Below are 25040 nucleotides of genomic sequence, written 5' to 3' on the forward strand. Positions count from 1 at the left end.
GATGGTAAGCAGCTTAGCTTACTTAGCTTCAAATAGATTTATATTCTTAGGGACACTTGCACCATCCCACTAACCCAGGGTTAACCGGTTAAATCTGGAGTTACCATGGTTACCAGTACAATTTGACACTGAGTTAACGGTTTAACCCCGGGTTAGTGGGATGGTGCAAGTAGGCACTAACTCGTTCAAAATTTAAGTACAAATTAAACTTAGGTCTATATTAAACTAAGTAACCTGCCTGTAAGTTGACACTTTAGCCCATGGACGCTAGCAAGTTACAAGCGAGTCACTGACCCTTTATAAGATATGACATATGACTCATTGTGACTTTGGCAAATAAAGGGACATATGGAGAGGCCAAAAATCCAAGACTGTGTAGGGTAAACTCAGTCCTCGAAGGATATGCTACTAGCTAAGGAGGAGGAGTATCCGAGACGTAAAAATAATTAGATATTTGCATGCATGGATGAGGAGGACTATGTCATATAACATTTCCTAAAGATAAGTATATTGATTTGTGACTTGTTTTTTTTAACGTAACACCGTATGTTATACGTGGGGGGAAATAGTGCTTCTCATGACTCAATAATCCCAAAAAAGGGTAGGATACTTACACTGTTGTTTCATTACGAGTTTCCGTTAATCATTTCATGGTCGTCGTGATATTTTCCAAAGTAAAATTCCAATACAATCTTGACTGAAGTGGGTGCCATTTGTTTCTCGGTTAACAATCTACTATTTCAAAACAAATTTTAAAACCCAAAATAGCTCTTTAACCTCAAATTGTCACTTCAGTATCTGTGTAACCCATGTGTGACTTTGATATCTGAGTAGACCAAAGTGCGTCAAATTAGAGACCCGAATTATTGGCGGCCTAATTATTGGCACGTTGACAGAGGAACGTAAACACAACGTAATGGCTCCTCTACACAATGGGCCGTTATACTGGCCCACTAAGATGGGATGGGAGAGGGTAGTGGTGTCGAATGGCTTATGGCGCGGCGGGATGGCGATGGGATGGCACAGGTGTCGGTTTGTCGTCCGCACATCATGGCTCCTCTACACAATGGCCCAGCGTAGGCCAGCTATGAGGTGGAATGACATAGCACTATCACTTGCTCCCTCTAACGCATAAATGCGTCCCTTGGACTGGCCTACGCTGGGCCATCGTGTTGAGGAGCCATCAAAGGTAGTGAGTGGGCCAGCGATGGTGCGTACGCATCTACACGTGGCTCATTCCATAGTGCGTGCTCTCAACTCTCAACCAGCGCATGGCCATCTCGCTGGTCCAGCGCTGGGCCATCGTGTAGAAGAACCATAAAACGACAAATAAGTACCTGCCTTAAAATTTTACAAGTAGGTATCAGAATTGTTTGTGCTTTATTGCGGAAATAGGTAATGTGGAGTAAACTACATCTAGGTAAAAGATACAATATATCTACTATTCGAAGGTAGCAATATACGAATTAACGAGTTATTATAATATAAAAGGCACAATCTCCAAAACATAACCTTTTTGTTATCTATATCATTAGGATTCATGATCGCTTCTCTCTAGTGCAGTGCTGGAAACTTTTCGGACTTGGTGTTCAAGTGCCACCCCATTATAATCGTCGCGAATATTGAGGAACAATTCTAAGATAAAGAAGTGAACGCGTGCATTGCTGAATGAACTTTTAAGTACCTACCTATCGTAACTTTCTAATAAATCTCGTAACTGAAAATACCTATATAAAGAAAGATCCCCTTTGTATAAGTATATGTAGTTGCCTCACGCTCATATAGGTGTTTATTTTTCACCACACCAACCCGAAGAAAAAAATAACTGTAAGATATCAAACAAAATGAAATGCGAATGAACGTCATTAAATATTTATCATTCAAAATCATCATTTAAAAGTGCATTTTACCAGCTGACATAAGAAACTACAACTCAAAATTTGCATCTGATTACTTTGTCCCACATGTGGATAAAATGTAACTTTCTTATTAGTTTCTGAACAATCAAGAGAGCCTTTACCAGCTGGTATGGTGAAAAATATTTTTTAATACAGTTGCTCAAAAAGTGCTACTTTTCGTGGCTATTTAGCGTGCGGAGGTAAAAAATAAAATATGAAATATGCATATTTTTCGTATTCTTACATTAACAGTAGGTTTTTATGTTGATTACGACGTTTAAAGGAAACTAATATTAACACTCATCAATAAGTAGTCATGAATTGGAACAAGTAAAAATTTAAAAAAACTGGAAAAGTAAAAAGCACTAGTTCGCGAAAACCAACTTTCCGCACGTTAAACAGCCACGAAAAGTAGCACTTTTTGAGCAACTGTATTAAAAAGTATTACACACGTTTATTTTTTAATGTTGAAAAACCGTTCTTAATAAGTCGTCTGAATGGAACGGAACGCCTGTCAAAGAAGAGGCGTTTTTTCTTACTGCAAGAATGTTTTAAGTTTCCAAAGGCAACATTCGATATTGTTTTTATAAATATACGATATTCAAATAATCGTTAATAACGATATTTAGGTAATAATAGTACAATGTTTTATATTTGTAAAACAATACAATGTGTACAATGTTGTATGAAGTGGGTTCAATAATAATAACAAAATTCATTCTAGTCGAATAAAAGCTAAAAAACACCTCTTCATAATGTCAATGTCAATAATGTCACAGAATTAATAATATAAAAGTTTCGAATTCCTTACTTGTTGTTTTTCTTATTTTTCGCAACTGTATTAAAAAACGTCGTTCGATACACGTGCGGAAATGTCATCAAATGTCAATGACATACTTTCCGCACTAGCATCGAAATATACTAATTTGAATTGATTTAATATAAATTAAGTTACTGTGTAACATTACAATCTATAAATTAAATATACACATAACATTTATTTATAGGTATATACTTATTGTAGATGACGGCCTCTTTTGGATACCTAATATATCGTATTTTTATACTTTTTTCTATTTTTAATTGTCTCAATTTTTCTCTAATTGTCACTCTGTCTATTCAATAATTTCTAAGTTTTATAAGCGAATCAGCTCACAACTTCTTCACTTATGTAAGTGGTTTATAAACTGGAGTTCATTTAACAATTCGCCAATTGCCTGCGAACAAATCTACCTACCTTGATATCTATTAACTTCTAGAATTGAACAAAAACAATGACTATTGTTTTATGTCTATTAGATTTAGACTATCTTTAGGACTACGAGTATATACTTATTTTGGGTCACAAATGAGAGTAAAAGTAAATTACCAATACTTTACAAAATTAATTAATAAAAGAATAAGCAGTGCCTTAGGTACCCATACCTAACTACCTATTTCATTACTGATCAAGCAGCTTCAAGAAATACATATATATACTTATAAATAATATTTTGCACGATTACGTTATCAATATATAACTCGTAAATATTTATCTACATAATGGGGTTGGTAACTGTCAAAGGTTTGCAAAGATAGCGCCATCATAGCTTGCTCCTTTTCTATGATTTGTTATTTCTAACGATTAATAAGTACCATAAAATATATAGAAAAAACAATTTTATCCCATTATTTTAAAACAGTTCTCACCAAGAAATCATGAAGGTACTAATGAAGGGGACAAGGGATAGGGTGTTTCAAATCAACCTACGATGCTGCGCGAATGTGCCATTGCAATTCAACAGTTGGTCAGCGGTAACGACAGCAAAATAAATCAACAGATTCTTTGACCAGTTTTTGGTTAAACTCCATCGTTTTCTAATGAAATGGTAGGTAGTCAGTAATATGTACTCAATTTCATTTCGTTGATAAGCATTAGGGGAAGAAAACCGCGAAAGGACAATTTTCGTTCTCTGTGCTGAAGCCATCACCATCACGTTTGGGGTAGACAATGTTTTCAACAAAACACGAAAAAAGTTATTTATTTATTAAAACGTTACTTCTCAGCCCATGGTCAGTAGGTATAAATATATATATATATATATATATATATATATATATACCTACTAACCATAACCATATATATATATATATATGCTGCCAAATAAATGTGCAAGAATGTTGTCTAATTTACTACATTTCTTTTTAAAGCTATATGCTTGTTTCTAGTCTAATCACAAAATTATCAATGATCGTTTAAACGAAACACTTAGCATAGAATGGACATGGACATCTGCTTCCTGTAGCAATAGGACAATTTCCTTGACTACTTTCATACATTTATTATTTTTATTTATTTATTTAATAAAATACAGAGTATTCTTAATATAATCATAGCCACGCAAAACTAGTTTGACTGTGGGGTAATATATTGACATATAATATGTTCGTATCTATATTTTTACCTTAGGTACGTACAATAGTATTCATATACTAATTTACCTACATTGCGTGTTTCCAGGTTATTCAGACTAAATTGTATCGAACACAGATAAAGCGTGCAAAGAAGATAAATAAGGATGCGTATCATTATTGTTATTTACATAAATTGATTGGACGTTTTCATCTTTCAGGCTTTGACACCTTACCTACAAATGTAAAATGTATAAAATGTAAATAAGTACGTATTTGTTACTCCCTTTTTCCTACTTATAGTTTTTGCCCTGTAAAGACTTGTAAAAAAAACCTTAAATCATCAAAAAAATGGATCTAATCGAATCAATATTTATTTACAGTTATTTTAAAGGATTTTAAATACGATGGGGCTATCTTATTATCCAGGTTTTAAGATGAAATTGATCCTGGGCTGCTCTACCTAAACGACATACATATAATCAAGAATCGATTGTACGAGATTTAAATCACAAATAATTATTTTAACCAGGTATCTACGTAATACTCCAAAGCTATAGTATATATTCAAAGATAAATATATCAACGAACTCGAACTGAAACAAATATTCAATTCGAACAGAAAGTCTCGCTTCTGCTAACGCTCCATCTCGGATGTAGGTATATAAGAGTAGCTTCGCCCTGCGTCGAGATCATAACATCCCGAGCTGTCAACCGATACACCACAGTAAACAGCTCCCATGTAATGAGTGGACATCGCGCAAACAGGTCAGTGGGTTCATACTTAGCATTTATTGCATCTTGGTGTCTAGGTATCATGAAAAACACATAATTGGACAAGGTTCAAAGTTGAGAATTTTATTCGGGTTACAAGTATTTACTATAAAATCTATCAGATATAGAAACGCAATTAGCCTTATTATTAGTCTTGTTAAAAGAAAAAACTACTTAATTTAAAAACCTAAGCACTGGCAATTTCTTCTTTTCTTTGCTAACATGTGTTTAAAGTGAAAATTTATTAGAAAGATAACAATTTAAAGTATTTATTTGGAGTTATTCTCCGAAAATTCATTGGTTTATAGATGGTATGGAATGCGATCTTTAAAACAAAAACCCTAAAATGACAAATTCATAATTATTAATATTACGTTTTAACTTGAATTCATGTACAGGCCTACTTCTATTGATTTTATTTATTAACACCTTACCTGTAATGAAACATAACAAATAACAAAACTTGTCTGGAATTCTACAATCGTAATTAATATAATTAGCATAGCTTTATAACGTATTGTCCAAATAACACATTGAAATCTTAAAGAATCAATTTATACGTGCAAGATTAACTCGGACATTTAGCTCGTCTTAATCCTATGCCAAGAACCGAAATCCCTGTGAGAATTAACCGTTTCAAGTCCAAAGATAAACGCTTAAAGTAGTCACGTTAAATTTTCATAAACCTGGAATTCCTAGATAACGCGTCTATGACTTGCCTTTTGCTGAACTCTTTCATGTTTATTACGTTAAGTTTGAAATAAAACTATGAAAACGGATTATATCGCGTATATTGAATACAGTTTCATAGTTAGTTAGTTGTTTTCATAGTTTTATTTCATGAGTAACTATCGCGGTAACCGAAGACAATATTACGTTAAGTTTATTCACAGTTGCCTGCAATTTCTTTCGCGTGGGATTTGTTAATGTACTTCATATAAACTTACACCTACAGTAAATTATTTCTGGGATACGAATAAAAAGTGATTTAAGAGTTCGTCTAAGGCTTAGACGAACTCTTAGACTCTAAGCTAACTTAGACGATTTTAATAGAACAAAGTGAGGTAGTGTCATTATAAACGGCATATTTTCATAGAAATTTGACAATTATGATTCCATTTCCACACTTTGTCATTGCAAATGCCATGCTGTGCATAATGTCAATGAAATACCTACGGTTGTTTTTAATTGTAAGTTGAATCAGCTGAAACCATGAGTCAAATCAAAAAACAGGACAAGTGCGAGTCGGACTCGCGTTCCAAGGATTCCGTACATTACACAATTTTTAACAATGTATTTTTTATGTGAAACGTGAGTTTTTAAAAACCCATAGGGTCGGGTCAAAAACTAAGTTATTAAGTCCGACTCACGCTTGACTGCACATTTCTAATAGGTTTTCCTGTCATCTATAGGTAGACCCAGTAGTTTCGGAGATAAAGGGGGGGGGGGAATGGTCATTTTTTAGCTATTTTCTTAAATAACCTAAACTATTTATTTTAAAATTACAAAAAAAAAAGATTTCAGATTCTCAAAATGAGCTCTTTTCTTTGATATGTAACATGATATAGTTTGAAAAACTTTATTTTTTAATTTTCCCATTTACCCCCCAAAACTGGCCCCCATGTTGAAAATTCATTTGTTTACGTTACATATCCGTCTTTGGTTTATAAACTTACATATTATATGTACCAAATTTCAACTGGATTGGTCCAGTGGCGTAACTAGGGGGGGCGCCAAAATGGGCAAAAGGCAGCAGCAGGAAAAACTTTTGTCAGTCGTCAGGGGGCGCAAATTTGGTGACTGCCCCGGGCGCCATATCCTCTAGTTACGCCCCTGGATTGGTCCAGTAGTTTTGGAGAAAATGGGCTGTGACAGACGGACACAGACAGACAGACGCACGAGTGATCCTATAAGGGTTCCGTTTTTTCCTTTTGAGGTACAGAACCCTACAAATGAACTCATGTATAAATTATATAATATGTAAGTACCTATATATTTTATTAATTAAAATACGATGCATAAAATTTCAATACAAATTAGCCCGTTTTAATTGATCTTGAGTAGAAATGACTAAGTACTCCTACTATAAAAGTAGAATACAAAATAAGCTCTCACTTTTACGTAAATGATCTCAAATTACTAGCCAATAACTTTAGCGTTAAATCCATTTCTTGAGTAGTTAATTTCATAATCAGCCATTAAGTTCATGTAACTGATTAGGTATTGTTTTATTGGATTTGTCTGATAATAAAGTGTTTACATTGAGTTACACAAATTATTTATGGCCTAAATATGTTTGATTATTTACCTACTCGGTATTATAATTATGTATATAAAAACGCCTTAAAAACATATACATAATAGGTACCTAAAGAGGTTCATATGAGTAGGTATCGTTTCTGATTGATAAGGGATTTGAAGCAACCCTTGTTATATAAATTATGTCAGTGGTCTAAATTATATTTGTTGTTTGAACATGAGGCCAATTCGAACTTACATTTTGATGTCAAAATGATATCTGAATGATGTCATTTTGTTATCATTCGCCCGTGCGTCTCGCTCGCCAATATGATTTATGAACAAGTTACCTACTAGCGAAATGCACGCGCGGATGATAACAAAATTAACTATCTTGCCTTCAGAATTAGGCGAACTGAATTGACATGAGATTGACAGATAAAATTATACCAGGAATAGCGAAGAAAACATAGTCACGAGTATATGTCGATAAAATGATATCGATAAGTAAGATATTGCAAATACGACCCATGTGATAATTATAAAGGGGTCACAAATGATTTCGATTTATGAATGTCACAAGAAAAGTGGTTGATTCAATTGTAAGATTGTGACCTTACCGATCAAAAGGGGCGGACGTGAAAATGCCAAATTTCGATGTTAGCATAGAGTAACTTATACTAGAGCGGTACTGTCATAGTAAATTTTGTAACCCCAGTAAATTCACTGCCATCTGTCGACACACTTTAAAACTAAAAATAAATATTTATAAAAATACGATAAAATGTATTTAAATATGGATAAATGATTTTTTTTATTTGCATTAATTATTTTTATGATTTTGACCCATGTTCTTTCACTGATATGCGTTAAAATTATAAATAACAAACGAAACCGTCAACGCCCTCTATACGAATGTAGGCCAAAACTAGTGGCGCCCTCTGATCGAGAATCAAATTTTCGTGATTTTCGAGGCACGTTTTTTCCTTAGACTGTATCCATCTATTACGGAGTTATATCTATCTTTGATGTTAGTATGCAGGTTTGGAGGCAAATGTTAAACTTCGAGCGCTCTATTGTCATCATGAATCTAAAAGTGGAATGAACTGTCTCCTGCGGTATTTCCGGACCGATATGACCTTCAAACCTTCAAGAAAAGAGCGTACTCCCATCTTAAAGGCCGGCAACGCACTTACAACCCCTCTGGTGTTGCGGGTGTCCATGGGCGGCGGTAATCGCTTACCATCAGGTGATCCGTCTGCTCGTTTGCCTCCTATTTCATAAAAAGAAAAGTGATTGAATTTTGTACATGTGGCCGGTAGATGAGATTGACGCATATTCTGACCAAATTGTCAACTTGATTGTCCAGTTTGGGGACTGGTCCTTACAATCGAAGCAATAGGGATCACCGAGACTATTTAAGTCCGAGTTTATTTTATTTTTATTTTATGCAAAATAAAAATATTTGATATTTATTTGATATTTAATTTTAATTTTTGCGGTCTAATCAGTTTGTGCGAAAAATTGCACCGTCTGGGCTGGCCTTATTTGTATTTTGAGCCTAAACAGCACTGGCCAAACTGTGGTATCATTTGTGCATAAGTATTGACTTGTGTGTAATGTTATAAAACGTAACAGGAAAATAAGCAACTGGAAAATAAAAATATGGGAAAATATGCGAATGGTTAGAAATGCTTTCGGGAAAGGAAGCAATTGAGAAATAATAAAATGGTAAAAATTGCTTCTGGCAAAAATCGCGATCTGGAAAAAACAAATTTGATTCAATTATTTTTTTAATTAAGCGCCACCAAAAGTGACTTGAAGGAACTATCATAATAGGGACGCCAGAGATATACATACATCCTTTATTTAAATATCATCTTGATATCAAAATGTACGTTTAATTCGGCCTCGAGGTTGGTAGTTATAAATTAACCTGTAAATTGGGATTGCAAACCGGACTGATTTTCAATCCGTCCGGATCCGGCCGGACCGGGTCCGGATTGATATTAGGGTATTAAAGTTAATTTAATACCCTAGTTTATTCGAGGAAGTAGTTTTATAGACAAAATGATCTGCACCTATTTTAATTAGTTAACAAATATATAAGAATGAACATAAAATTGAGTACCTACATTATATCAAAATTGTAGGTGTCGCTAACTCGAAGGCAGTAATAAAAAAAATACAAACTTGAAAAGCCAAAATTATGTACTTAAAAAAAAAACGTTAGGACCCTTATTATTCTTTATATACTTAATGTATCTTGAATACACGTAGTCTGTGCGGAAAGAGACTATAAAATATCCTAAGAACAAGTCAATCGATAACGTAGTTTGTCAAATAAAAAATGAAACTGGATTTTCTTTCATTTACTTATTTAGCAAACAGTAAAAATTTAGGGCATAATATTCAGTAAAATTATATCTAATTAAACAAACAAACGAGCATTAAGAATATTTGATTTTCAGCCAGGGGCGATTTTACAATGGCATTACGGCCAGGCCCTTTGTAAGGGATCGTGATCGTGAACAACGACAGCAATGCCAACAAGGCTCCTGATATTGCAACATTTGCAACATACGGACCTACCTAATGATTGAAAACAAACGAGCGACAACACTTCACACATTTCCTGACTCATTTTAAGAATGTAACAACATTTTCCACCTTATTGTATACATTATTTATCCTTTTCCGTTGATTTGTGTTCATGTAGAAAAGTTATAAAAATTCGTTGTCTATATATATTATTGATAATGGGAAACAAACAGCGAAAAATAACACATATATAATTACGCTTAAATACATACATAAGCTTAAACAGTTTCCACTACTAAAATTAGATCATTATTGTTGCTCAGACAAGACTTGTTTGTACAATTAATTCAATTCAACCACAGATATATGCTATAGAACAAAACGATGCGAATTTGAAACCTAAGCACAAACGTGACATGCATTAACATAATTTTACAATAGTAAACTATCAAAATCAATTAATTGTATTAGTATTTGGTCTATTAATAGTAGTAGATTTATAGATTAGTTAGTCGATTTAGTTTTTGTAAATTGTCCAAAATGGTGGATCCATGAGGGTTCGCGAGGTCTACAGCTAGCAGAACCACTAGTAAATATACAGGGTGGCTAAAAAACAAGTCCATTCCCGTTGCCAGGGAGGTTTTGGGATTATAATGAGCAACTTTTACTATGGGACCAACCACGAAATCGAGAAAACAAATTTACCCTCCCATAGAAAATGGAACAGCCAAAATGTATGAAACAGCTAAATTAATTTAGATTTCCACTGTCATCAACATCGATACCTGAGGGTATTACATTTTTGAGTGCTTTTGAATTTAAATATTATTTATTGATATACCCTTCTCCAATGGAGGGGGGATTTAAATCTTCTCGAGGCAGAGGTGTAGGGTTAGAGCCGGCGTAGCTATATTTGACGTTCATAAGCGCATTGTAATATACCTGATTGAATTATAAACTATCTTTATCTTTACATATTATTCACATTACGAGGATATGCTGACGAAATGACATACTATGCTATAAATAATATTACAATTTATTTATATATGCCATAGGCCGATAAATGTTGTACCTACATATAAAGATGTACTTAGAACCAACGTGATATAATATTTATTGTCAATCTAAACATGCTGATATTCCTCATAGTATCAACACAATATCATGTTTCCTACGCAATTGAGGACCGTATGTAACCGAAAATACGTATAATTGTACGAATTACCCACTTGTAGCTAAATAAGAATTGTGTTATAAAGTGTAACAACAATTAAGTATTTGCCTTTTCTTTCATGCTTTCATTCTAAAATTGTCCGTTTTTCATTTGCTTTAAATATATTGTAACCCCTAGTAATGGTAAGTATTAAGAGTTCTTTGTAACACGGACATAAGTGATAACTTGATTAGTAAGAAAAAAAATCCGAATGTACCAATTAAAATGATCACTATTTATTTTCGAAACTAAATGAGTACTACAATCACGGCATATACCTGATGTTGGGCATGGGGCGATTCTACTTTTTTAACCAACTTCGTTTTATCGTCGCTGTCTGGAATACCCTCTACCTATACTGGACAGTTCGCACATGCTAGTGCATAGAGCAGTATCTACCTACAACAATACGAAACCCACTATCAAAGCATTCCAAATATATACCCCTTTGTCACCAACTTCCACGCAATCAGACATGAGCATCGCAGAGAATTCCAGACTACCAAAAGGCTTTTATGGATAATATAGGTAGATATATTATTGTACTTTATTTAAGAGTTGTTTCGTCATTTTACTAAGACTATGTATACACACCAATCATGAAATCTCATAGTACCTATGGACAAAAATATATTTATACTAGTGAAGACACGAGTCACGAGTGTAGTATTTTTTCAAATATATAGTCGCTAAATAAATTTTGAGGTAAGTAAGTATCCGAGATGTCCTCTTAGATATTTTACCAGTTGATACCACGCGATTCCTTTCCTCAGGGAATATTGGGAACTCTTAAGATAATAGGTACTTCGGTGACGAGATACAATTAGACGTTTTATTACATTTGCATAACAACATTATAACCGCCGTTAGAATAATAGCGCCCAATAATTTAAAGTAGGAGACTAGAAAATAAACCATTTCAATGAAAAAAAAAACAATTTTATATGACTTATTAAAAAAAATCATAAAAGAAAAGCATCTTCAGTCGGCGGCATAAGACTGTATCAATTAAAACTGATTTTTGTGATACCTACATAACTATTTAATTTTCATCACACTCGCTCAGTAAATAAGGAATTGCACGCATTGCAGGCTTAGCGGGAACTACCTATAGAAAAAGCGTTTTCCCTAGGGGTCATGAAGTTTCTAGTATTATAATTAACAGTTTTTTGTCTTTATACATCATTTTTGTATCGCAAGTGTGATAAATCACTCCGGCAAGCCGTCGCGATTTAACTATACTCTCGTTTGCAATATTTGACTTACGCTTCGTGTTGCACAATGTACTATTTTATTTTATGTGAAGTTCCGCATCGTGATTCGTGAAACACACCTTGATTTATTATTAAAATACCTACCTAGCTTAGTTTTGGTAAGCTTTCGACCTTCAAGGTAGCATTAATTAACTTATTGTATATTTTTCATGATAAATATTATCTAGAATATTTCTGCTCAATTTTAAAATCAGGCACTTATTAAATTACAACATATCATACAAATGTATCAAACCGCCCGGTCAGCCGATCCAGGTTTAATGTTTACGTCCCTTTACCAAACTGTAATGTGAGCAGATCAAAGGTTCAACTTATGCGATTGCCGTCGAAATGTGAAAGGTCCACATATTACCTGTACATTTAAGATACCTACGAAACGCTATAACTTATAAAATACAGATCCGTAAACTAACTTTTAAAGCTTCTTTGACCATTATTTCCATAGACGTCGGCTATTTAATACTTTCCGTAAAAAGAATGTACTTAGATAATAATTTGTGCCATATTTTGCGTAGCAATCTAAAGGTTTACCGGCAACTAACTAACGTATTTACTTATTATTCGGATAAATAATTTGCAAAATGAGCAACAACTCCGCAAAAGGATTGTTATTTGACCAATCAGCAGGATAGAAGTTTTCTTTCATGGTTCGGAGTGGGCTAGAATATAACTTAGTATTTGCTTTTCTCTTAGCTAACCCGAACATTGCCAATGGGTTTCAATTTAGTATTGAGCTTCCAATGTCCGTCTGTCTTTTCATCTGAGCGGGCTGTTGATAAATAAATAGAAAATGTATATTTATATTGCCACTGCAAAAAATCAAAGGGTTTTTAAGTCCGCAGCAAGCTCGGTTCTTGGACAAACTTGCCTTACATACGAACATTAACTACATTGTTCGTTAAAACAAAGTCGTTCAGCAAACTGTAAACATTAGTTTTACCAAAGAGGATATAATAGGCGAGGTTGACATATAAAATACTTCTATTTTACCAATAAAAGTTTGATTGATTGAGAGCGGTACTGTCATAGTAAATTTTGTAACCACAGTAAATTCACTGCCACCATTCGACACTCTTTAAAACTAAAAATGAAGATTTATAAAAATACGATAAAATGTATTAAAATGTGGAGAAATGATTTTTTTATTTGCATTAATTAATTTTATGATTTTGACCTGTTCTTTCACTGATATGCGTTAAAATTGTTAAATAACAAACGAACCCGTCAACGCCCTCTATACGAGAGTAGGCCAATGGTAGTGGCGCCATGTGATCGAGAATCAAATTTTCGTGAATTTCGAGGGACGTTTTTTCCTTAGACTGTATTCATCTATTACGGAGTTATATCTATCTTTGGTTTTACAAAATAAAATACTTGCCAAGTTTTCTCATAAATCACAAAAACGCAATAAAATCATATGATAATAACGTACTTTACTTTTTGCTTATTTCCAAGTTATTAACTTTGAAAGGGAGAATAGAGTAGAACAGGCAGCGCAATAATATTGTAAAAATATTGGTCCAAGTTTCCTAGGTTTTAGAATATCCATCCCAAGTAAGATCACAAAATGCGAAGTTGTACTTATTTAAGACTGCGTCGACCGTCCAGTGGCGCCCTTATTGGGGGAATTGTGTTTTCTAATAAACCAATTAATTTATAAACGGAAACGGAAAATGTGACTACCATTTGCCGTTTAGTTGACCCCAACAACAACATCAATGTGAAATGAGAGCCAAGTTCAATACATATTAAGAATATGTGTCGTTGTTGACTCGCAGACAAAAGAATTGAGATCTATATATGGATGCCAAGTTCTGTACTGTGTAGAAAATGCTGAAATTATAAAGGATTTGACTTGGCTTGTTTTTACCAATAGACCAAATTTTTGAAATAATAAATACGTAAAAACTAGCCAAGACAAATCCTTTATAATTTCAGGATTTTCTACACAGCACAGAACTTGGCATTGGCACCCATACAGGATGTCCCCGTCACAGTGACACTGGAGGTAGACCAGGCCAAGAGGACCCAAAACAACTTAACATGACCCCAGTAAAAGTGGCAAGGTTTTCAAGTTATTGCCAAATTAAGGTTTTTCATGAATTTTGTCAATTTTTAACCGACTTCAATTTCATAGAAGGTTCTGCATTCGGTTGTGGCTATTTTTTTTTTTTTTTTACTTTTATGTATGTTCACCGATTACTCCGAGACCCGTAGTCCGATTTGAGTAATTCTTTTTTTGTTCGAAAGGAGCTACTTCCAAGTTGGTCCCATATTAATCTGGTTCTGATCTGATGATGGGATCCCTGAGGAATTGAGGGAACTCCTCAATTTTTTACACATGTATGGTGATTTGGGTGGTTTCTTAAGTAACTCGAGCATTTTCTCTCGAAAACCACCAATTTGATGAAGTGGAGCTGATGATGATGATTGTTTTGATGATCATAATGATTTCAGCGATTACTCCGGCACCCATGATCCGATTTGAGTAATTCTTTTTCTGTTTGAGAGAAGTTACCTCCAAGGTGTTCTCGTAATATTTTTGGTTTTGATCTGATGATGGAATCCGTGAGGAATTGAGGGAACTCTTTAATTTTTAAAGGCACGTGTATGGTGATTTCGGTGTTTTCTAAAGTAACTCAAGCATTTCCTCCCAAAAACCACCAGTTTGATGTAGTGCAACTGTAGCCTAACTACGAGTTTGACACTAAATATTCGCTAGCGTCTTCGTAACTTACTTTGTACACTAATATGCCAGTACGAGCGAGATGTATAAACATACAGTTACGCACACGATAGCGAATATATCAATGTCAAACTCGTTGTTTAGGCTACTGATGATGAAGACCACGGATGAAATGTGGAACTTCCCTCGTATGTGTATTATGATTTTGGATGTAGGTAGTGTTGGAAACAACCAGAGACTAAGGTGAGAGGTAAGTGTGAGAGGTGAAGGTAGAGGGTATTAGTGTTTGGGGGGTTTGAGGTTGGGGGTTGAGGGGAGATGGGTTGATTGGTCGGGGACTGAGGGATTGGGAGTTAAGGGATTGGGGGTTAGGGTTAGGAGTTAAGGGGTCTGGGGTTAGGGGTCGGGGAATGGCGGTTGAAGGGTTGGTGGTTTAGGGTCGAGACGTTCAGTGATCAGGGGTTGATGTGCTGTGAGGTTGAGTGATCGGGGGGTTTGAGGGATTTGGTCAGTGGCGGGGCGGAGAATGGATTTAGTGACAGGAATGATTTCCCAGACGGACTCGAGGAAATTCTGATTATTTAATAAAGTTTACGAATTTAGAGTTAAACATGATTATGTTTTTCATTTATGCGTCACGCTCTTAACAATGTCTTAAAATTAAAAATGGAAAAATAAAAACTTATAAAAAAAGATAAACCGACTTCAAAAAGGATGATATAAAATATTATCTTTTGTAGGGTTCCGTGTTTAAGTATATGCGTTACCAACTGATATGTTTGAAGTCGGTGCCAAGCCAAGTAGTAACAATACCAGTCAAAAATAATCAGCTTTATGTCTATAAATCCCATTACAACTGTACAAATATTATAAACGTGAAAGTAATTCTGCCTGCCTCTTTGTTACCTTTGGCTTAACAACTGAACCGCTTTAGCTGAAATTTGGCATGAAGGTTCCTTGAATTGTTTTATATTTTGAAATGTAGTCCTCTGGATAAGCGACAGAAAATAACTCAGTCCCAATCCCACACTTGCGTGCTATGGACTGTTTAAGAATTAAATCACATTTACAAACGGGTCTATCGCGAATTTATTTTGTTACCTTTATTTACCGACGTTTCGACACAGGTTTGTAAATGTGATTTAATATGTGTTCAAAACGCGAAAGTTTTAAATGTTTAAGAATTAGTAAGAAATGCTCTTTAAAAATACGACGACAAATAAACGCATTAGATTTACACTAATGTGCCGACAAGCATGGTACGAACTGCGCCAAGAAGGTTCAACCGTGTGTTCTGTTCAATTCAACGTAAGTACATACTTATATAGCCGCATCCTTATCGAATTGCACCAATCACTATGTATGTATGGTTCAAAATTTGGCTTGGCACCGACTTCAAACATATCAGTTGGTAACGCATATACTTAAACACGGAACCCTACAGAGGATAATATTTTATTTCATCCTTTTTGAAGTCGGTTTATCTTTTTTTATAAAAGTTTTTATTAACATTGTTAGTGCCAGTGTGCACTCGGAAAAGTCTCGAAGTTAGTTTTTTTATGTGTACGGCGTCATAAATAGTTAATTAAGATAACAGAAGAGGTAATTCATCGATAAACAATGTAAAATTCAAAAAGTACTGGTTTTATCTTGACATTTTTTCAACAATTCACAGCAAAACATTAATTTCGACGTTGACCACCTGTCGTAAAAAAAATACTAGAAAAGTAATCAACAAATAACGTCAAGCTATTGAGCATGTTATGCAGATTCAAAAATGGTATGATACATAAACTGCCTTCCTGCAATAAAATAGGAAGTATTATCATCTGCAATGCGTTGCTATACTTAGTAAAAATAACAATTTATGTTAAGATATCTCATTCTGGATACAGAAATTAAAAAAACGCTCATTCAGTATTTGCCAAATGCATAAAAGAAAGAGATGGAAAATGCTTATCTCCTTTTTTAAGGATCTCATTGAGTTGATAAAGGTTCAAAGAAAATACAGGTTGAAGTTTAATTGATTTATTAAAATAATTTTACAATTAGGTGCTCGAATTGCTTTCCCCGATTCGTATGCACGCTTGGCACCTTCTTGTAAAACTTCTAGTTAATTTCCGTAAATTAATTTCGGATATGTTTCGCGCTGCCTCGAACACATGCCGCCGTCCGTAGTTCCTGTACACCTACCAGTCTACCTTGATGCCAAGTACCTATCAAGTTTTTAGGTCATCTGGAAGTGGGTGAGGTTTTTGATCTATAAGTCAAAATTCGTCTAATAATTATCAATATACGATCTTTTTTCCATCGACATCAATAATTTTTAGTTTTCAGATTTTTTCCTCTATAAACACCTGTTACCTTGATGCCAAATTTCAAGTTTCTAGGTCATCTGGAAGTGGGTTAGGTTTTTGATCTTTAAGTCAGTCAGTCACAAAAATGCCGGTTTATAAACGTTAATTTATCAATAACTGTTTGAGCTACGTTTCTGAAATCTAAGGAGCTTGAATAAATGTCATGTGTGTTTCAAGTTCTGAAGGGGTCAAAAGTAGCTCGAAATGGTTCGTGTAATCACACGGTTGCTGCGTCACCAGTTCCTTTTCTTTGAACTTGGGTGATAAAATGTATGAAAACAGGCCTTAACTTGCAGGGACCGGCGTAAAATGGCGTATTATGCGGGAAATCGTATTAAGCGGGTTCTACTTATGTGACAAAGACCAAAAGTTGGAGAATCAGTAGGACAACAATAGTAATGATTATACTGATTTATACGGGACTCCCTCTGGTCGCATAACAACTGTTGTCATATTTTTAATTGTCATAACACTTTATGTGTAACATTGTAAGTCATAAAAATCTTTAGTCAGAATTATTCTAGAGCATAACTGGGTTTTTGTCATAAATGAGTTATGTCATAATTTTTATAGTCGTTAATTTAATTCGCATACAATTTTAAGGCATCTGCTTGATATCCATAATTGTTTTTCGTTCGAAGTATTGCAGTAGTTGTTCGAATTGTTGTAGTATTAATATAGACATAAAAAATTAAGTAATATATGTATTTAGTGGTCATAATATGTTTTTTTCATAAATGTTACAAAGCATGAATAATAAATATGTATGGTTGTGAGGAACCCATGAAGCAAATATTACTTTAGTCATAATCATAACCACACAAAGACCGTATAAAAGAGGAGATCGAAGGAGAGGAGCCCCCTCCAGTAGGAGTAACTTATAAAATAAACTAATCATAGATATTGATTAATGTAAATAGTAGGTAGGTTAGGTTCGTTAGGTTTCTTTAGATGTCCGAAGGACAAACCACGCAGAAATAGGAGCCCCGCGGGAGCGGGGCTCCGTCGAATTAAGTGTTTGGACGGAGATTAGGGAAAAGGTTTTATATAAATATGCTTTTAGCTGGTATGACATTTGATTCATTATAATTAAAACCTATATGCACAAAAAATATATGACAACTGCTGAGTATGTCATCAAATATTATGGCTAAAAATGTATGACACAATATAATATGACTTTTCAGTTGTATGCCGCAATGATGACGGGCTCATAGGGGATATTACTGCAATGTTCTGCCAACAGAGTGCAGCACTATAGTAGACGTAAACCAAACTGACGAACGGGGTCATATCACTATCTCTCTCACCCTACCTACGACCACGCGAGTGTGAATGAGAAGTTTTACGACCCCGGTCGTCAGTTTGGTTTGTTTAAACATTAGCCTTTTTAGTAAACCATAGAGTAACTTATACATACTGTACCTTTAACAGCTTTTTGACAAGTTTTCAGAGATAATAAAATATGACATTGATTTATTAATTCGTGACATTGATTCTTCAAGACGGTTTGTTTACAGAGGACCTACCGGGAAACGCGAATTCGAAATTTCGCTATCTGCCTCTTTATCGCTCGAATATGCAAGTGACAGAGATGTCATATAACGAAATTTCGATTTTCTTGTTTCGCGATAGACCCTCAGATATACAAAGTGACAGTACAATGGATAAAGGGGCATAGTGGATCAAGAGGAAACGATGCAGCGGATGAACTGGCCAGGAAAGGTTCAGAAACACCGGCATATGGACCCGAGCCAATTATGCCTCTACCAATATCCTACATACACAACCAGCTAGAACAACATCACAGACAACTGCACAACAAGTACTGAAGTGAATTGAAGACATGCAGGCAAACCAAAGAAATTCTACCGGAACTGAACCACAAGCTTACCAAAATATTACTGAAAACACCAAGAAGCCAACTACGTAAAATAGTAGGATTAATAACAGGACATAACACACTAAACAAACACCTACATAATATGGGTAAAACTGACAGCCCCATGTGCAGAGCGTGCATGGAAGAAGAAGAAACAACAAAACATATTCTCCTAGACTGTAAACAGGTAGAAGTGTATAGGAGCAAATCCCTAGGTAATCCATGCACACTAAAAGTGGCAACTAGCAACCTAAAGACTTTGCTAGGCTTCGTGGAGGAGCTGGGGTGGTTAGAGTAGCGCTACCTCGTTTCACGCAAAATAGGCACATTGGATGTCGATTTGCGGAAAATGCCCAGCATAACTAACTAACTAGACCCTCAGATTGTGGCAGTGGCGCCACAGAAGGCAGTTTCGCGTAATATTCCCTATTATTCTGGAGATTCGGAAGCGAAACGGATAAGTCTCTGTCACTTTCATGCACGGGTTCCCTATTGTGTTGCAAAAAGTCTTTTGACATATTTTTTTATTGCATAATGTTACTTGGTAGAAATATCGTTTGGCATAAATACTTTTGGCATACTGCTTTTCGCATAATATTACTTGGCAGAATTTCTTTTCGCATAATATTATTTGGCAGAAAACCTTAACCGAACCGACTTAGAAAATTCTGCCAAATGAATATTATAAATAGATAGATAGATAAATTATTTATTGCCACAACAAGGGTTTTTTTTTTCAAATTATTTTTACACACTTATGCTATACGTAATCTAGACAATTTATGTATAAATAAGTTCAGATTACATATCTACGTGACAATAGGACAGTCTCAGCTAATGTGCTGGAAGCCCCGCCTTTACTGCGCGGTTTCAGCGCTATTATACGAAATTACTATTATGGCAAGTATATATTTATGCGAAAGTATAATTCGACTAAATTTTTTGCGATACGTGTATTTCTGACAAACAATATTATGCGAGATGAGGGGACCCCACTTTCACGAGTTTCCCGACAGTTCCTGTACCTACGCATAAACAAGGAAAACGACATTCATTCTAATGAGGTCTTAGTAATGTTTGATCGGACGATGTGGATTACTTGCCGTATTCTTGCAGCACTTTAATATTCCGATAGCCGCTATTGTCAGCGAGTTCGGCAAACAAGCAATATTGACGACTTTCGAGATCGACCTGCTTATTGTGATCGGGAAATGTTTTGAAAAATGGCACATGACGGAATTCCGCGGCTTGAATGACTGCTACACAAATTATAGGAATTAATCGCCTCATTATAACGACTACCACTAAGTTAGGCCGATTTTTGATTTGTTGTCGATTTTTTGTCCGCGTTTTTATTGGATACAATTTGGCTGGTTTAAAGAACTTCTCATTCTGGGTGGAATAAATGCGAAATCCCAATTTTGAACATAAATTAAAATATGTACCTATATGTCACTTACCCTTGAGTTACGAATAAATGTACCATTCGTTTTAGTAACTCAGTGGAAGATCTTCTAGAGCATACCTACCTACGGTGAAATTGTGGTTATTAGATATGTACAGATTAGGGAACTCTATTTATCCACCAAATTTTATAATAATCTGACGAATAAATAACACGACAACAAAATGAAAATCAGCCCACTTGTCAGATCTGATTTTATCGAATATTAAAATTAAAATATATATACTGCTCACTTAGGCCCACTTGCACCATCCCACTAACCCTGTCAAATTGTACTGGTAACCATGGTAACTCCAGGTTTAACCGGTTAACTCGGGTTAGTGCAATGGAGCAAGTCCTTTCGCTTGCTCGTGTTTCAATTCGACACTTGTATAACAAATAACTATTTTCGTACCATTATTCAATAAAGGATCCTTGAAATTAAAAAGTGCACTTATTTTATAACTTTCTTACAGCAAAAACATGTTTTTTCGGTAAAATGTTGGTTTGAATTATTTTTCATGAATCAAAGGTGTTTCAAGGCCACGCCGCCGACCGATTTTGACCGGCGCGCCGCCGGTGGCTAAATGCCTATCGGCGGTCATATCGAGCCGCTAGGTATATACATAGCTAACTATCAGGCGTGCCTTTTTTTTAATACTACGAGTACGTCGGTGGCAAATAAGCATACGGCCCGCCTGATGGTAAGTACTGTACGCAGTCACCGTAGCCTATGGACACCTGCAATTCCAGAGGTGTTACATGCGTAACATGCGCGTTGTCGACCTCAACACACCGCACCCTCATTGAGCTCTGGCAACCTTGCACTATTGTAATGCAATATATGTAGGTAATACAAAAACGATGTACTTAATAAATAAGTAAAATAAAACCTTACTCACCGGCAGGAACACTACGACACTAGGGTCTTGTGTTATTTGGCTGCGGTTTTCTGTAAGGTTGAGGTACTTCTCCAGTTGGGCTCTGCTCTAGATCTGGAATGACATCCGCTGTGCTGTGCCCTACCACATAAAGCTAGATGACATTCACAGTGGCCATACCTCTCTTTTGGACATAGTTTAAGGACATCCCGGGTCCATTTAAATTTATCATCATCAACGTGGTAAAAAAAATAATTTAGGTTTCCTAAAATGACAAACAAATATATTTGCATTCGAAGGGCCCCTCATGACTCCTAAAAATCCTAAAAAACGGCTGCCATCTTGAATTTCTTCATTTTTGGTCTTCATATGAAAACTGTAAAAATTGGCAGCAATCTTAGTGTTTTTCATTTTAATTCTAAACATAATAGTGGGGTGTTCCAGAAGTAACGAGACGTATTTTATTGAATATTTAGTTGGTCAAACCAAATTGTCAGTATATAAATAAGAACAGAAAAAAAGCTATACTCATCCTTTTCTTTTGGGTGCTAGTATTAGTGTATGAAAAAGATAGTATGATTCTCTCTGTCTATGTTTGAAATGAGACAGTCCTAAACATTAAAAGTAACAATTGTAATTCCACATACACTAGTTTGTCTAGCTCTTTCTAGAAGAAATTGTATACTCTTTCTTATGACACTCTTATTTTATGAATAATCCTATTTATAGCAAATGCTTCATTCCCTGTTTGTCATTCTGAAAAACTAACAGAGTCAGACCAAGATAAGTCTGCGACGATTTTGATAGCACACGCAGTGCAAGTGTTATTTTAAACGTCGAACTTCTATGAAATTATGACGTATAAAAAACACTTACACTGCGTGTGCTATCAAAATCGGTGCAGACTTGTCTTGGTCTAACCTATGCAATGTATGCAATAACGAAAATCCCGGTTTAAATGACAGATAAGAAAGCCAGAATAGATGCCATGACACCAAAACTTTTATTTTCTTTTATATAAAATTTCCAGCCAGTAAGACTTTTCAGATTTGGTTTGTGACCTGTGACCTTGGTCAAACCAAATTGTCAGTAAATAAGAACAAAAAAAACTATACTCCTCCTTTTCTATTGGGTGCTAGTACTAGTGTAAGACAAAGATAGTATGGTTCTCTCTGTCTATGTTTGAAATGAGACAGTCCTTTGACAAACTATACTTCTGGGACACCCTATAAAAAATATCTAAAGGTTCCGAAATGCCCTTTAACATAAATCTGTAGTCAAAATTGGAGATAATTACCGCCAGCTTGAATTTTTTACATTTTTTATTCAATCGCGTCGAAAAGATTCTATGAATCTATACTATATGTGGTCAAACTCAAAAGACTTTGTGTATTTTGGCGGGACGAACAATGTAATACCTATGTATAGTTTGTTATTTCTAATGTAAACCTTAGCAGAGTACCTGCCTAGTACTTGCAATTAGTTGATCAAAGTTATTTAATTTTTGCAGAAGCATGTTGCACTACTGGCTTCTGCTGTCCTGGTTGGGCACAGTAAGCCTGCAATACATCAACGTCGGGCCCACGACAGACGCGCTCGTAGCCCCCGGCCTCTCAACCTTCAACGCCCACGTCCCGTACGTCAACTACTACAACCCCCCGCTCCAAGGCGAATTCAACGTGCAGAGCGACCCCATCGACAACACGGACGTGTACAACCGATTTTACCCAAGCGGAGACTATCCGCCCGCCGATCGCAAACGACGAACCATAAATGAAGAATCAAAAAATTGGTTACCCAATATACTAGACAGCGAAAAACATACTGAAACTGAAGAGAGAGCCGTTACACCCCAAATAAACCAAGAGTCCAACTCAGATAATGACACGAATACGGAGACTTTGAGCCTTCGGAAAAGGAGCTTTAGCCCGTGGGGCGGCAAGCGGGCGGGAGGCGTCAACGTCGATCAGATGTGGACCTGGAAGCGCGCCACTCGCAGCAGGGAGCCCAGCATGCCCAAACGGGTGCGCTTTAGCCCGTGGGGAGGAAAAAGGAGCGGACAAGTGATATACCACCCCGGCAGTAAAGTTAAGAGGGTAATTTACTCAACTTCCATACCAGCGCTCACTCGGATCTTATCCAACTATTCGCCCTCTGACCAACCGGCAGATATGACTGATTACCAATTCAGACCATCATTAGATAAGCGACATCCGATCAAAATTCAAGTTATGAGCGCTCAATCAGATCACGTACGCGAAGCGTTACCCTTTAAGAACTTCTTGTCAGCTTTACCACCCTTGTTTAAGCCGGGTCATCCATACGTGGACTTGAATTTGAAAAGCGACGGCAAAAGAAAGGTCATATTTAGCCAATGGGGAGGGAAGCGAACGGCACCCATAATTGGACCCATATGGACACCAGCTCTAGGCAACGTGAAGGAGGATACTTTAGATGCCATTTTACTTATCAGGAATAATAATATTGACGAAGCGAAGGAAGAATCGATGAAAGCACTGTAAAATGGAACAACTGTCATGTAACTTCCGGACTATTAAAAAATTACTCCTTTCTTAGAGGCATCGTGATCTTTCAAATGCTTTATATAGGGTTTTATCTAGCTTGCTATATAAGCATTTAGTGCCATAATTAAGTTAAAAATAAGCAGATGGAAGTTCGGGAGTTACAAAATTTGTCGTCGACAAAAAGGCTGGGTTTGTCGATTGACAGCGAACTGAAAAATGCACTAAGTCAACATTGTTAAGGTGTCGTATTGTACTTATTTATTGAGCTATCTTGTTAGAAAATTAAAGAGAGTTAATTAAGTTGATGTTTGTTTTAGTACCTTAAAATTTTACGTCAAAAAAGATGCTTTAATCTCGCAATATTCCCACTTCCTATATAGTCGTACTAGGTTTTGCCCGCGACTTCGTCTGCGTGGACTTAGTAACCGCAGCTAGAGTAAGAATAGCGCCTAGATAAAGTGTAATAGTAATCATGCAATTTGAGCATATTCTTAATTGCTTATGTACACAAATTATTAGGCACTTCATTAACCTTTTGACCGCCAAAGACGGTAAATCACGTCGTCGACATTTTGTGCCACTCACGCCGCCGACGTCATTTGCCGTCCAAACTTAATTTATCAAAGACTCTTTAATAAATAACTATATTTCTTTGTTTGTATTTGCATTATTTTATTTTGCCCTTCTACTTTATTGTATAACTTTATTACAATTCAACTATGAATAGAAGGTTAAAAAAAAACAACATTATGTTATAATACGACTTACCCAGTAAATAGCATAGCTAGCCACGCCAAAAACGGCACTTGACGTCGCCTAGTGATGTGACCGAGTCATGGAGGAATAATATTATTATATGAAAGTAACAATCTCCTAATAGAAATCGTTTCGCGCAGTTCCGACAAACACGCTAGCGCCATCAATAATAGATAT

The 25040-nt window shown here is 35.6% G+C and overlaps 1 protein-coding gene and 1 long non-coding RNA gene across 2 annotated transcripts in view; one reads left to right on the plus strand and one right to left on the minus strand.

Annotated features, from left to right (window-relative positions):
• Window positions 1–559: 559 nt before the first annotated feature.
• Window positions 560–25040, minus strand: part of LOC134746679 (uncharacterized) — a 368384-nt gene continuing 343903 nt past the window's right edge. Inside the window, exon 3 of the long non-coding RNA XR_010128250.1 lies at window positions 560–571. This is a non-coding gene — a long non-coding RNA (uncharacterized LOC134746679). The remainder of the gene's footprint in view (window positions 572–25040) is intronic.
• Window positions 4999–24410, plus strand: LOC134746368 (uncharacterized). The gene is made up of 2 exons (XM_063680740.1): window positions 4999–5057; window positions 23093–24410. Exons 1-2 carry the CDS (start codon window positions 5035–5037, stop codon window positions 24102–24104), a joined length of 1035 nt encoding a protein of 344 aa, XP_063536810.1. The 5' UTR covers window positions 4999–5034; the 3' UTR covers window positions 24105–24410.

Source organism: Cydia strobilella, chromosome 1 (assembly GCF_947568885.1).
Source record: "Cydia strobilella chromosome 1, ilCydStro3.1, whole genome shotgun sequence".
In the NCBI taxonomy this organism is placed as follows: Eukaryota; Metazoa; Arthropoda; class Insecta; order Lepidoptera; family Tortricidae; genus Cydia; species Cydia strobilella.